This window comes from Melitaea cinxia, chromosome 11 (genome assembly GCF_905220565.1).
Source record: "Melitaea cinxia chromosome 11, ilMelCinx1.1, whole genome shotgun sequence".
Taxonomy (NCBI): Eukaryota; Metazoa; Arthropoda; class Insecta; order Lepidoptera; family Nymphalidae; genus Melitaea; species Melitaea cinxia.
The window spans coordinates 2,660,179-2,675,430 of NC_059404.1; the positions used below are offsets into that span (position 1 = coordinate 2,660,179).

General features: G+C 36.3%; 1 protein-coding gene across 1 annotated transcript; it reads left to right on the top strand.

Moving 5' to 3' along the window:
• Window positions 1-4,606: 4,606 nt before the first annotated feature.
• On the top strand, window positions 4,607-13,693 carry LOC123657996 (cytoplasmic polyadenylation element-binding protein 1). Its single transcript, XM_045593474.1, has 13 exons — window positions 4,607-4,624; window positions 4,844-4,957; window positions 8,288-8,424; window positions 9,175-9,244; window positions 9,422-9,529; window positions 9,623-9,704; window positions 10,031-10,208; window positions 10,624-10,789; window positions 11,134-11,317; window positions 11,689-11,816; window positions 11,922-12,013; window positions 12,452-12,600; window positions 13,132-13,693. The coding sequence occupies exons 1-13, from the start codon at window positions 4,607-4,609 to the stop codon at window positions 13,209-13,211; spliced, it is 1,506 nt and encodes a 501-aa protein (XP_045449430.1). The 3' UTR covers window positions 13,212-13,693.
• Window positions 13,694-15,252: the final 1,559 nt, after the last annotated feature.

Sequence of the window (15,252 nt, forward strand, 5' to 3'; positions counted from 1 at the left end):
GTGCGCGTCTCGATATCCGCCGCCAGTGGCCGCTGAAGGCTGTATCGATCGATCTTTGTTTTTAATGATGACTAGCGACCCGTCCCGGCTTCGCACGGGTGCAATGCTGACACTAAATATACTACAGGATGTCTTTTTTTATAGCGTGAAGCTAGCTTATAGCATGGTTATTAACAGAATAACAACAATATTCAAATATGCGTCGTTAGATTACACGCTGTTACAGAATGCGTTGAAGAAATAAAGGTTCACTGCTCGTTCCCCGTAGGTGATAACGTGATAATATGTAGCCTATATGTTGATCAGACTTCTTAATAATATTCATGCCAAATTTGAAGTAAATCCATGCAGTACTTTTTGAGTTTATGGACAAACAGACAAACAGACAAAAATTCTAAAAACTATATTTTTGGCTTCGGTATCGATTGTAGATCACACCCCAAGTATTCTTTTAAAAAAATATACAATATACAGTTTTGAGTTTCCTACCATTTTATTATATGTATAGATGACCCAGTACATATGCTTGATAATACATTTACATCTTATGAGCAGTTCTATTACAATTAAATTGCGTCCAGACAATTTAAACATAGAGAAAAGTAATATACCTGAAAAATGTAAATTAGTTAGCAGTTTATAAATTGAGTAGGTAAGTTAGTTAAGGTAGTTCTGCAGAAACCGTCCTGTAATTGTAAATTTAAGTTTGCTTATTTATAATCGCGGCTATTTGTAACACGACGCTTAATTTAGCAAAATTTCATTTTTAAGATAATATTCTAAAAATGTCAATATATTTTGCACAAAAAATACACGCGATTTTTGGGTAGGGTTTAAAGTTGATGAAAAATGTCACGTTGTTAATGGACGATTGATGCATTCTGTTGAATTGGACCAGTCTGTAGCCTCTCACTGCTGATAAAGAACTCTTTCTCTATACAAAAAAAAGCTTAATATGGCTCCACTGTACAAATATATCTGTCCTGACTAAATATTGAATTCGTGACCATCTGTGTTAAGGTGACTGCAAGTACCATTAACCAAAAAAATCATTAATGAAACGCCTAATTACGCTGTCTATTCCCCTAGTAGTGGACCACTATATTAGTCCTGTTTGCTCGTGGAGTTATCACAACGTCACTAGTGTCCAATCCGATTATGTAGCGTACTCTAGTGTGCGTACCTATGACGTACCGTGTCCGTATTGTGGATAATCACGGTCGCACGTAACCGATCTTATCATAAGAGCGTCTCTAACTTCTCAATTCAGCCTAATACAATCCACTGCTGGACATAGGCTTCCACAAGTTCGCGCCAAAAATGGTGTGAACTCATGTATTTTGCTCATAGTCACCACGCTTGGCAGGCGGGTTGGCGACCGCAGGGCTGGCTATGTCGCACCGAAGACGCTGCTGACCGCCTTCGGCCTGTGTATTTTGAAGCTAGCAGTTGGATGGTTATCCCGCCATCGGTCGGCTTTTTAAGTTTCAAGGTGGTAGTGGAACTGTGTTATCCCTTAGCCGCCTCTTATGACACCCACGGGAAGAGAGAGGGTGGCTATATTCTTACTGCCGTAACCACACAGCAAAATTTCTCAGCTCTGACTTCTATATTTAGCTATTATAAGCTTCGGTAATCGCTTACCATCAGGTGAACCGTACGCTTATTGTATAACAGAAACTTACCGACTTAGTTGTATAAAAGAAAGTTATGAAAGGTGGCATGATATTGCATTGCCGTTGTCTATCAGTTGATTGTTGTCCAGGAATTTGATATTCCAGATTTTTTCTAACAAGCAGCGCATGTTTCGTACCCTTAATAAGGTTTAAATGTGGATTGCTTGACATTCATTCACTTAATAAGCTAACTTCTGGATCTATGAAGTAAAAATTTGGAACGTAGGCATATTTAAGTAATACTAGTGGTCACAAAGAGGTCGAAATTCGACCATAATTAAAAATTTAAATTAAAGACAACAAAAGATAAATTTAAGCAGACTTAAGCATTTAAGCAGTAATCTATAAAATGATATATAATTTATGTGAAGTAATTGTGAAGTTTTTTCTAAAAAGGGAGGCAAACATCTTAATATTTTATATATATATATATATATATATATATGATAATATATAAAAAAATTAGAAAAATCTCTTAGTAAAGAGTTTAAATATGGATTGAAAGTCTGTATGGAATTACGTGAAAATTTATATTCAGGTTGTTAATTAAAGATGATGTTTTATGAATTACACGCTTCGAGTGGTTAAAATGGGGATGAGTGGATAGGAAAAAAAGTTATTTCAAGTTTAGAATATGTTGTTTAATGAGATGATTGTCTCAATCAAATTAAAAGTTATCGTTAGATTATTACAAAATTATAACTGTTACTACCACCACTAAGCTACCACGGGTATAGAAGATATAGCAAAGCAAGATATAGCAAATTCGTAATTGTATATAATAGTATAAAGTTTAAACTTAGCGCTAAACATCAGGTAACTCATAGGCTTTAATTTTTTTTACATAATTTATTTCAGCGTAAACTGTTCATATCAACATAATTTGAAGAGAATTATATTCTACCCAAAAAATCTTACAAATATAATTGTATAGTTTTAAATTTTTTGTTTTTCTATTAAGTTGTAATTAATTAATCTTCGTCTGCCATCCTTGAAACCTACAAAAGTATAGTACAATAAATATAACATTCTTATTATTTTCAGGGCCAATGAAGCAATATGAAAAAATTTTGGACAAAAATATTGGTCACCTGACGGATACTGACGGTCACTGAACGGATCCTTCGTTAGTATTAACAACTTTTCTGTATGATTTGAGACAAAAATATACTTGGAACTTATAAAATAAAATGTTATTATTATAGAGTATATTTTATTTTTGTACCTATTTCATAAATATCCAAACTTGAAATATATTTGTGTAGTTGTTAAAAGCTATATTTTTTACTACGATGAAAAGATATATTAATTAGGTTTGCGTTGGTCATTTTTGATTCTTAATATTTTAGCACTTTTCTAAGAAAGTTGAAATGGCCAAACATCGATATTATTGACAAATATGTATAAAAAATGTAATTTTAATATTTTATTGACATTTATTAAATACTAGCAGCCCGGACAGAATTCGTTCTGTCAAAAGTTAATGGTAAAAATTATTATTTTTTTAATTTTTTTTTTTTTTGTCTATAAACCTCCTGTGAGCCTTAGGAACATACAAAAAATAAATTAGCCCGATTGGTTGAGCCATTCTTGAGTTATGCGTTTAGCAACATTATTTTTTATTTATTACTAGCTGACCCGGCGAACTTCGTATCGCCTAACACAAACTTTATCGTATGGTATTAAAGTTCAAATTGATTTTTAAGTATTATCACAAATCTTTTGTATGGGAGTATAGAAACGTGTTGTTTTTAGACTTTTTCAGGAAGTTTAAAATTATTTTTTTTTTTTAGAATTTTTCTCTCCGTAAGAACCATCCTCGTACTTCAAGGAATATTTTAAAAAAAGAATTAGCGAAATCGGTCCAACCGTTCTCGAGTTTTGCGCTTAGCAACACATTTTGCGATTCATTTTTATATTATAGAGATATATAGATTTATAAAGTTAATGGAAATGAACATTTCTATAAGATTTCAAATAAAAAAATACGCCATTTGACTACATTTATGACTACTTTTCCGATTTTTACCGCCGATGAGATAATTGATTGGTTTATTAAATTCAAGATTTTATCAATTACAGAAAAAAAACCAACATTCTTTTTCTTTTAATTATATTTATGACCTATATAGAATATATATGACTCAATTATTAAATTAGGTTTTAAAATGTTTTGTGTAAATAAAAAATACTTAATCTAAACGTTTGCATTTTAAAAATTACAATAAGATAAATTAAAAATACATACATTTATGATATGATACATAAATAATTAAAAATTGTCAAATTAAAATAAATGGAATCTCACTTGGATTGAGTGTTTTGGTATTTGATGCTCGACATTTTCTAATCATATAAAAATTCGAATAAAACCCATTGCACACATATAGAAATATATTTTAGATTAAAGAAAGACGTTTCACAAACCTCAAAAGCAACAAATACAAAAAAAAACAAAGGTAATAAATAAAAAGTAAATGAAAACAATTTCATATACAACATGGAAACTTTTCTGACATTAAAATTCCACGCATGCGCCCTCTATGGCACTATCGACCAATGGCCGTTGAGGCGGGAAGTAAGAGTCGGTTTTAGTTTTATTAATGTATATCTTAACCCCAAAATTCCTAAACCAAGCGGTGTTTTCACATTAAAAATCGTTAAAAGAATATTGGTTGTTTTAAAAACTAATTTCATTTACTATTAATTGAAAGTAAATTTTAAAAAGTAGTTAAAAGGGGGCGTGGCTTATAAAAATTTTGAAAGTGGAGGGTCCTCCCTCCCCTCCCCGGGGAGTGGTGCGACTTCGTGCTTCGCTGCGCACCGGCTCGCCGGTAGTTGACGGTGTGCTACCGACGAGGCAACAAGTCTGTACAGATTTTGGTCCGCTCGCATCGTATCAAGTAACTTTGAAAAACTTTGCGGCAACTATGCCGCTTTTACATCAGGTAATTTTTTTTTTCATGTTCTAATATTTTTTTTTTGTTTAAATGTATTTAAATTTTGTTGAAAAATATACTCCTAGCGGTGATGTAAAGTATGTTATAAAGTCACACTACCCTACATAAACAAATATTAAACTACCTCCCTTTTACAAATTTTAATTACAACTTTTTCCAGTTGAAATTTAAAGGTTTTATTTAATAAATATGGTAATTATCAAACAGGACAATAGTCGCGGTGGCGGTGGGTCGCGCGAAAACCGTCGCTCTTTGGCGGAATTCTTAGGCCTCGATACCTCTCAGCTCGCCGAAGCAGCAGCTCCGAGAGCAAGACCAAATGTAAGTTCCAAAATTTTTTACTTTTTATTAACGCTTATATTTTTTTATGAACTATATATAACGTATTTTTTTAAACTTGCATATTGCCTTATGCTTCTCAAATACTTTTTCAATTTCGAAGTCCATTATCGGTGCAATAATACAACTCAGTCGCTTTAAAATAAGGGTTTAAAATGGCAACTGTTGCAACAGACATATCGTTCCGAAGTTTGTTTTTAAATGTGGGTAGTTTTGCGTTGTTCAGTTATATTGCTATACGCATAATATCTTCGCTATCATAAACTTAGTCCCATGTTGGGCGCCAAAATTAAGAATTATTTTTGTAGTAGGCTTATTTATACTTGAATTGCGTCGTTTTTAAGAGTTAAAATTATTTCATCTTAATTCGCTTATACTGAGTGCATCGTAAAAACGTCCCACTTAATGCATTTGTATGCCTTAAGGCTCGATATTTGAGTACAAAGCACTCGACAGTTTTATTGTCCGTTCATAATGTCCGTACGACATCCGTTTTGATGCCAGTTAATGTCTGGGAGACGGCTGCCAGCTCCCCTATTAATGGGCGCGCCGTGCCAAATAATGCACCCGCGACCAGCCGGCAGCTTGCATTAGCCCTGGATTTCAGAATTTCTTAATACTCCCATATATAATCAGCACTGAAACGCGAATTTCTAAAAATTCGCTCGCGTACACCAACAAAAGCTAAATTCAGATCGTAACTCATGTCTTTTATATTAATATTTCTTGCGGGTAGTTGTAAAATATAAAATCGCAGACCCTCGCAACGACTTTTCAAATTTATTGGTATTTATTTCTGAATTTGTAAATCCCATGCCAAGTTTACAGAGTAACATCGGAATATTTTTCGCTTGAAAATTACTAATATTGGAAGAATTGCAAAGTAAAATTTTTATAAGCCTTTTTTGTATTTAAAATGAGTAATTTTTCGTTATATTAAGCAGTAGTACTTGAAATATTTTTCAATATATCTAAACAATGTAATGTATTTTTACTCGCATCTTAAAATTTCAGAGCTGTCCTTTTAAGTGCTGTAATACAATCTCATTTTAATAGCTTTCACGATCAAATTGTTCATATTCGATGATTTATACGATGTGCGCAGTTTAATGGCGCCAATCCTATTTCTTTTTAATTTTATTAGCCGTTTATTTTCTTAGCATTCAACGAAGGCCTAATAAATTGTATACTGAATTTTTTTCTTTTTGGGATTGAAACTTTTAGTAAAAATTAAAGAAACTACGATTGACTCCAGAAATACTTTATCGAACTGTTTCTAAATGTAGACGGTAACGTAGTGTTTTTAGATTACGTTTATTTCTACGTATTGGTCGTACATATTTATTAGGTACTCTTGCTATTTCGACCCAGGGTCACTAACCTTTCCTAATACACATTTTCTAACGTAGTTCAAAATCAAAATATGCTCTAAGATTAGCACGGTCAAATAATATATTCGATTTTCTTTAGAATATATTTAAAATAAAATTGCCATTTATTACCGGTCCAAGTATCTAAGGATAGTAGTACTTTTATATTGTTATAAAGGCCAATCCTCTCTTAAGTCACAGAATTAGTAACCTTTATTTTGTTATGACCTAATTACATCGCTTGGATATCGACTTGTCTATTTAAGGACTAGAGGATAATACCTATCTTTGCACTGTTCATTTTAAGGGCTATAAATGGTTCACTTGATAACATTTATTGTAAACATTAAATGTTTATTGAATGTAGGTGTGTATTTCTTTCAGTGACAATTTAATTCTGGAATCAAATGGGTAGGTCCCTTATTATTATTAAGCCTTTATTGCTAACACTATATACATGATTTATCATTTCATAGCTAAAATTAGACATGCAAATTAGAATTTATAGCTTTAAAAGTAGAATATAAAAGTTCATTATTAACATTAGGTAGGTCCAGGGATGTGGTTCTTAATATGGAAGCAAATGTAATTTTTAATCTATCGTTACTTCCGTGAGTTAATCGCTTCGCTAGGGCGAAGGTAGTTTCCTAATTGAAGCTACGACCTAATTTATCGCATCTTCACACTGCGCTTATTTCCATCGGTTGATTTCAATATTCTATTTATACATGGCTGTAAAGCGTTATAAAATTTTTCGGATGAAGTGTTATTAGCAAGTTCTGTTAAATAATTCAATTTGAAAATCATGTACTATCGAAATAAACAAAAAGGGTGTAATTTTTGCGCAACCTTTGCCTTCTGAATGTTGTCCGAAATAACCTCCAGCCCTCTATTACGAATGGCAATACATCTAAACAATGTCCCCTCCGACTTTAAAGGGTCCATATTACTAGACAATAATAATTCAACCAGACAAGGACAATTAGGTACCTGCTACGTAAAAAAACCGTCGCCCTCGCAGTTTGAACTAGATCTCTGAATTAATGGCACACGTGAAAGTAATTTAAATATTAAAAACTTGTTTATTTACCCTTATTTAATATAAGATTTATCTTAGAATAGTTTCAAAAAAAAACTCGATAAATTTTATTTGTGCGAACACTATTTCCTATATAATAACTTTTACTTTCATTATTGATGCTTTGCCAGCCAAATATTCACGACTCGAGTACCGTAAAAAGCGTTGATAGCTTCTTTTAAGTATAAACAATCTATCGACGAGTATGCCAGAACTTAATCGGTAGTCGCCTTGAGTAAAGTCGAAACTTCTGTATCACTTATTTGGCAGACTTCTGCCGAACCGGCTATTGGCAGGAGCTGGCAATTTAATATTATTTGTGTCTGGCTTGCCAGCGTTACTCCCGTTCGATCAGTGACGCGAGAGGCAATTGGAAAATTTACGCACATTCGTTGATACAAAAAAGGTCGTTCCTTGATTAATCAACTTTCTGCTTGTGATTAGTGGATCTACATATGTGCTTTACGTAGGAGTAGTTTTGATAATTTTTCGATTTTTTATTATTATTTCTGTATAAATTGTAAATAAACTATTAAAATTAAAATCTTAATTAGATCTGAATGGCGAATATACCATTGGAACTAATTTGCAAAGATAAAACCTATTTTCTGTATGTATGCCGTCAGTCTAGACGAGCTGGATTATCATAATATATCGTTGTTTTTCCTTTACCGTACACGATGAAGTCGTTTTCTATATGAAATGGAATTTGCTAGATAATATTAGATATTTTTTCGTCTAATAATCGTCGGTGATAATATATAATATGTAAAAATAATTTAAAACATATATATACGCTGTCAGATCAACAGAATCAAGTGCTTTCGTTTCGTTCAGTTAATAAGTAAAGCGAGCCATTTTCAGTTGGTTTGTGAACAGGAGGGTGGTGACGAGTGGCGCTGGGAAAGCCCTAGCAGCCCTGAGGCCGCACAGACTCCGCGCACACTTGTTCCGCCAACATGCTTCCCGCCGCGGCATCCTACCGCTTTTGCCAGTTACAGGTAATCTTGAAATCAAAATAAATTGTTTCATGGTAATTTGATTTCATTGTATTAACAACCGCTCTTGTATAGTTATGCGTGTAGTCGCCTAAAGCATCGACTGTTTGCGGGTTCGATTCCCGCACGTTAAGCCGTCGGTCCCGGTTATTATAAATACGTGACAGCGATCGTTACTCATAGTAGGGAACATATCCGCCAACCCGCAGTGGAGCAGCGTGGTGAGCTCGAAGCGTTTTCCCACACCCACATGGAAAATAGCCCTATGCCCAGTTGTGGGATTTTACAGGCCGAGTTGCGATCGTACTTTGTTTTATTTGAAAATTGTTTATTTGAAGTCAGTCTAAAGAAAGTCTTCAACTGGGCTGTATTTTTTGTTCTTTTGACAGGATATACCGATTTGTAATAAATCTATTTTTTTTAAATAGAAAGCTTGTTTGTAATATGGTCCAATCAATTCTATAGAGATAGAACTATGTTTTTAGCATATTTTCAATACGCGTAATTGGCAGGTTTTACTTATGTCTTTCTCGTATTACTTCATGTGATTGAGGTCTGATTTTTTTTTGTTTTCGAGCAAAAACACCATTGCAGTGATGAAGTCTCCTAAAAATCGCTAGGAAGGGCAAATGACATAAATTGTTGTCCTGGCTATCTTTATCTGACTGTATCTTGTGAAATATATATATAATTTCTTAAAACCAAGAAATTTGTACCACAAGATAATTAGTTAAAACTGGTCCATTGTTGCAGCGAGAGCGCGCGCCCGGGCGGCTGGGGCGACTCCCCCGGGCAGGGGATAACGGACCTTGTGGCTTCCTTAGTAAGTTTCAGTTTTCTTTAAGTCGGACACAAGTAAAAATCGGGATTTAATGTATAATTTAACTTTACAACTTTGTCGTCCCGTGTTGGTAAATTTTCATTAGGAAATGAAATTTGACATAATGATTTCTTTTGCTTATGTTTTTATATACGTCGTTTTTAAATCGGATTTTATCAGATAAGTCCAGTGAGGTTCATGTTTCAGAAGGCCTTGGCGATGCCACCGGCGTCTAATTCGCGTTCCAATGCTTATCAAACTCGACTCAGTTGCGATGGCTTGGAATCTGTAAGTACAATGAGTATATTTGGGCACGTTTGAATAAAATGGATAAACATATAATATTAAAATGACAGTATTAATGATTGATTTTCATATTAGGTAGAGCCGCCGTGGCCGCCCGAAGGAGCTCGTGCGCAACCGCGCGAACAGTCGCGAGCGCTGCCACGCCGTGCATCTTTTTGTACGTCATTTTTTTTTAGTTTTTAGTTTTCTTGTTAGTCCACGAAAATTTTTCTCTATTCCACGCTGAAGTATTGTGAACAATTATACTTTTTTTTTTTTTTTTTTTTTTTCGATATAGACACTATTTTATTTAATCAATTTATAATGGGTATAGAAAACTTCTCAAAGTTGCCAAAATTTTCTTGGTTGGAAATTTAAGGAAATTGCAAGTTAAGATCAGTAGCGTCCTAATCAGAGTTCCACAGGTATAAATTCCATCTTAACTGAAAAAAAAGTATATGGTCGATATATATATCATAAATAATGTTGGGTCTGGTGATGTAGGTGGTGTTGTAGCGGCGGGCCGGAATGGTGGTGACGCGCTCAGCTGGAGTGGTACGCTACCAGCTCGCTGTTTGGACCCTAGCGGTGGCTTCTCTGCCAAGGTGTTTCTGGGTGGTCTTCCCTGGGACATCACTGAGCAGGCACTCATGCACGCTCTGCGACACTTCCAGCCAGTGCGGTAAGTTTCCGCTACTGAACTTGCTACACGGAGTGGCTAAATTTAAGATGTTCATTTTGTATTCATAAAAAATGAAACTCTTAAACTAAATTAAATTACTTTAAATTAAACTCTTAAACTTTATTTCTGATTTGCATTAAATTGTGAGAAGAAATTCTTCAAAAATTTTTATTTATCCCGGACCCAAAAAGTGAGCAAATGATGCATATTCAACTAATCTAGCGAAGCATCTCTAACGAAGACATTCTTTCTGGGCTAGATAAAACATTTCATTGGACTGAATTTTTCGTTAGAAATAAAGCGCAAGAGGTGGTATAATATATTAAAAGATCCTTCTCAAAATGGTCACCAACCACGCCTCTTGGCAACCATTTAGAAGACGAACGTAGTTCTACTTGAGTATGCCTTGCCCCAGCGTGGAGTGGCCGGGGCGGGGCGCGGGGGGCGGGGCGGCGCCGCGCGGCTACGCGTACGTCACTCTGGAGAGCGAGCGGCGCGTGCGGGCGCTGCTGGCGGCCGCGCGCCGGGACGGCCACGACTGGTACTACCGCATCGCCTCGCGGAACATGCGCACCAAGGAGGTGGGTGCAGCTTTCTTGCTAAATATATGACCCAAAGATTTTCTAAAACGAAGAGTCCTCCCAACAGTGCCAGTTAGAAAGTATTCATATTCTGTAACGTTTTATTTTGTTGAATTTGATTAACTGTTCTATACAGCGCGACTCGCGGAAAAAAATCTTGAGCTTTGATAAGATGCAAACTTTATCCCAACCATATTGATAGAAAAGGCCAAAAACTGTCCAAAGTTCGGTAATGGTTAACTTGTTTATGGAAGCAATCTTGGTCCCCTTTACATTAAACGCGTATCGTTAGGCTAGTGCTAACCAAAATGACGCATGGAATGAAAGTGCGTGGTGGCTCGCAGGTGCAAGTGATCCCGTGGGCGGTGGCGGACTCGAACTGGGTGAGCGGCGGCGGCGCAGGCGGCGCGGGCTCGGTGCGGCTGGAGCCCGCGCGCACCGTGTTCGTGGGCGCGCTGCACGGCATGCTCTCCGCCTCCGCGCTCGCGACCATCATGAACGACCTCTTCTCCGGCGTCGTGTATGCGGGTAATCATTTGCTACTTCTAGTGGCTTTAATCCAATCGGGTCAAACAGAAACGGGAGTAAAGACCTCTACCGTACGATCGTATTCTTGTTAAGCGTGGTTTTATCTCGTTATTCTTCCAAGTTTTGAGCTTATAATCCACCTTTATCATCCTACGATCATCAGTTCCTTCGTATCTCCCAAACTACTTGTAATATTTAAATAAATGGGTATCATTTGAACTTATCTGTGTAATGTCTTGTTATAAACTATATGGTGTCACACACAATATGTGGCGCCCTCGAAAGAACATATTGCGCCTTACTCAATTTTTTTTCGTCTTAATATGCTACAGAACATGACTAATTTGTCTCTAAAAGTAATGTCTTTCCAGGAATCGACACTGACAAGAACAAGTACCCGATAGGTTCGGGTCGCGTCACATTCAATAACGTTCGCTCCTACGTGCGCGCCATCTCCGCCGCGTACGTGGAAATACGCACTGATAAGTTCACGAAAAAGGTACTTTCGGCTTTCACTATTGTCGTAAGGGCGTCCTTTTCCGGTCCAACCTTAGCCTTCTATATTATCGTGTACATAGTAAAATGTCATTTTTATGAATTACAGGTCCAAGTCGATCCCTACTTAGAAGATTCGATGTGCTCGGTGTGTAATCTTCAGCAGGGACCATATTTTTGCCGCGAGCCCGTTTGTTTTAGGTAAGGAAAAAAAAATTCGAATCTTATTCCGGTTTAGTTTTGTTTAAGTCGTGGTCTTGAACGTGCTTCAAACTAAGTTTGATAGCACTATTATATTGGAATTTGTTCCCATCTAAAAACTCATATTTAAGGTGTACAAGTACTGAAAAACATAGGTTATATAGAGCTTTTAAATAAATCCAAAATCTTCTTGACAAAGAGATGTGACGATGCCAATAACTAAAACCGACAAATTTGTTACTCAATGTACTTCGAGTTTGATAATGCCTAAACTGCAGTGGACAAATCTGTTGATTTGGCTTTATATGTTCCGATTATTTCTCAAAATTTGTCGTTAATTAAGCTTTTTTTGTTCCGACCATTATTAAGTCCCAACGGTGGACAATATTGTTAGTTCATTAAAAGCTTGCTCGATTGTTTCTTACGGATGTGCCCCAGGTACTTCTGCCGCTCGTGCTGGGCCTGGCAGCACTCGTCGGAGGCGCACAAGCCGCTCATGCGCAACTCCAAGAGCGCGCAGCCGCCCGCGCGCCACTCGCCGCCCGCCGACGCGCTCTACAACGGCGGCTTCGGCCTCGTCGGGGACGGTGAGTTGCGAGACTTGACTCCTTGACGGTACCTTAAGTCTGGTGATGTTAGTCTTGGTTACTGCCCAAAAAGTTGGCAATAAAATCTTCTGTTACCAAATATATAACATAAAAGATTCTAGGATTTCTCGCAAGGTTCAAGGGTTTCTTTTTCTCCTTAACCGCCTTTGTACACTGTTTTATTTTTATTTATTTTTTTATTTGTAATATGTTATTGTGTTGATTGTTGTTGTGTACAATAAAGAGTATCTATCTATCTATCTTAAACGCCAAACGTGGATAAATTTCAAAAGTTTACTCAAAATTTAGCGATGACTCTTTGAAAATTACCCTGCTGAATGTTCCAAATAAAGAACGATGGATTGTATGGAAAGTTATTGTAAAGTATTGTTTAAAACACAACAAGGAGGGATTTATTCCACATTAAATTTTGCGAAATAGTCAATATCCTATTTTATATGTACCATAAACTTGACAAGTTCACAAATTCTCTTGGTGATAGTTTTGTAAAGTTAATATAAATCTTTCCAGCGACACCATCCCCCACGGCGAGTGGTTGCGAGGCGGCGGGCGAGGAGGGCGGGGGGTGGGCGCAGCCGCAGGCGCGCTGACACCGCTCTACCGAGTAACAACACCCGGCAGTTGTCGAGCCGCTATTGAGTTGGGCGCTTTGTCAGCCAGCTTCGTTTAATTATATACTATGATTTGTTCTCGTTGATTATTATAATTTATAAATCATTTGATTGTTATCGTTGTTCATTTAAATTAGTTCGAGATAGATTTTGCTTGACAAAATTTATTGTATTATTTTTTGTTAATCGCTTTTGTACCCGCAAAATTAAGCTGTTATTAAGAGACTAGACTAGTATACTGTGCCTATAGGAGATTTTAAACGGATTTTTAAGGTGCCTGTAGTGTTAGGCGATATTCGCTGTTACTTTTAAAGAAACTTTTTAAAAAACCGCTTTTAAATCGGGTAATTTTTATGGGAATTTTAGGTGAAACAAAATTAAATGTTGATTTTATCTTGAAGTAGCTTAATTGATTTTAGAATGTACAGTACAATATATACTGTTACGAATAAATTAATTTATGATATACCTTTCTTTTATTTCCTTACCTCTTACATAAAAAAAAACTATGAAAATTGTAAAATCTATTTCATATTTTTTTTAAAATGTGATTGGTAATCCAAACTTAATACAGCAGATATTAAGTTTTAAAGTCTGGAGTTATTCCACTGGAGAAAGTCTTTCTCCCAGGTTTATTTCATTCTACCACTCTTTTCAACTTAATGCGGACTAAAATGTGTTGCCCGTATCTAAAAGTCGGCAATTTGACTAAAACTAGCATTAAGAATTTAAGACTATTTACTCTCCATCAGTTTTTACTGAATTATTGATTACAATAGTTCTTACACAGACAAACCAAAAAGAAAATTAGAGGGTTAAGTTGAATTTTTCCAATAGTGTAGCCAGATTTTATCAGTTTTCAAACATTGAGTAGGAGATATAAACATCTTTTAACCTAGCGATCATCTTTTTTTTTGTGTGAGTTCATTTACCATGTCAGTTTAGTGTTATTTTTAGAAGAACTTGTTTGTCCAAGATGTTACTTTAGTTCCAAATATGGATTCGAATTAAAAAAACGGCAATGTTTTATGTAAAATTTTGCTGTGTAAAGTAACGTTAGGGAGACTTAAATGAGTATCTTTAGGGATGTCTAATATCCAGCGTCTGAAAATGTCATCACTTCAGCCTATCGCAGTCCACTGCTGGTCACAGGCCTCCACAAGTTCGCGCCAAAAGTGGCGTAAACTCATATGTGTTGTCCATAGTCATCACGCTGGGCAGGCGGGTTGGTGACCGCAGGGCTGGCTTTGTCGCACCGAAGACGCTACTGCCCGTCTTCCGCCTGTGTATTTCTAAGCCAGCCGTTGGATGGTTATCTAACCATCGGTCGGCTTAAGGCTGTAAGTTCCAAAGTGGTAGTAAAACTGTGTTATCCCTTTGTCGTCTCTTAAGCCACCCACGGGAAGAGATGGGGCGGCTATATTCTTGTGGCTATATTAACTGCCGTAACCACATAGCTGAATATGTAAATGAAACAAAAATTTTCTGCGCATGTTCATAAAATAACTAGACCCCGTGGCGTATTTTGTGATTCAGTACTCTAACTCCACATAAACAGCGTATGTATTAAAGATTAAAAAATAATTGATTAACAATTTTGTGGGTCGGTTTCGAAGGTGATAAAATAGGTACACCCAGTAAAAATTCATGCGGATTTTCGAGGGTTTCCCTCGATTTCTCTGAGATCCCATCATCAGGTCCTGGTTTCCTTATCATGGTACCACACTTAGGATATCTTCTTTCCTACAAAAAAAAGAATTATCAAAATCGGTTCATAAACGACAAAGTTGTCCCCGAACGTACATAAAATATATATATCATCATCATTCATCTTAGTCCGTCTATTGCAGACGATTTATACAGTGTCAGACAGACACTGTGTCGCCGAGGTCACTCTTCAGGAAAACGCAGAGTTGCCTAAGCTCTGCGCCACCCTCTCGACCTCACTGGCCCACAGGAACGACGAGTCGATACGTGTGGAGCCAGTTCGGCTGCAGGAGTCTTTCGCATTTTAGAGCTG

Coding starts and splice junctions, on each gene's coding strand:
- LOC123657996 (XM_045593474.1), top strand. Junction 9,245..9,421: donor CGGACCTTGTGGCTTCCTTA/GTAAGTTTCAGT, acceptor GGATTTTATCAG/ATAAGTCCAGTGAGGTTCAT. Junction 11,817..11,921: donor CTGATAAGTTCACGAAAAAG/GTACTTTCGGCT, acceptor TATGAATTACAG/GTCCAAGTCGATCCCTACTT.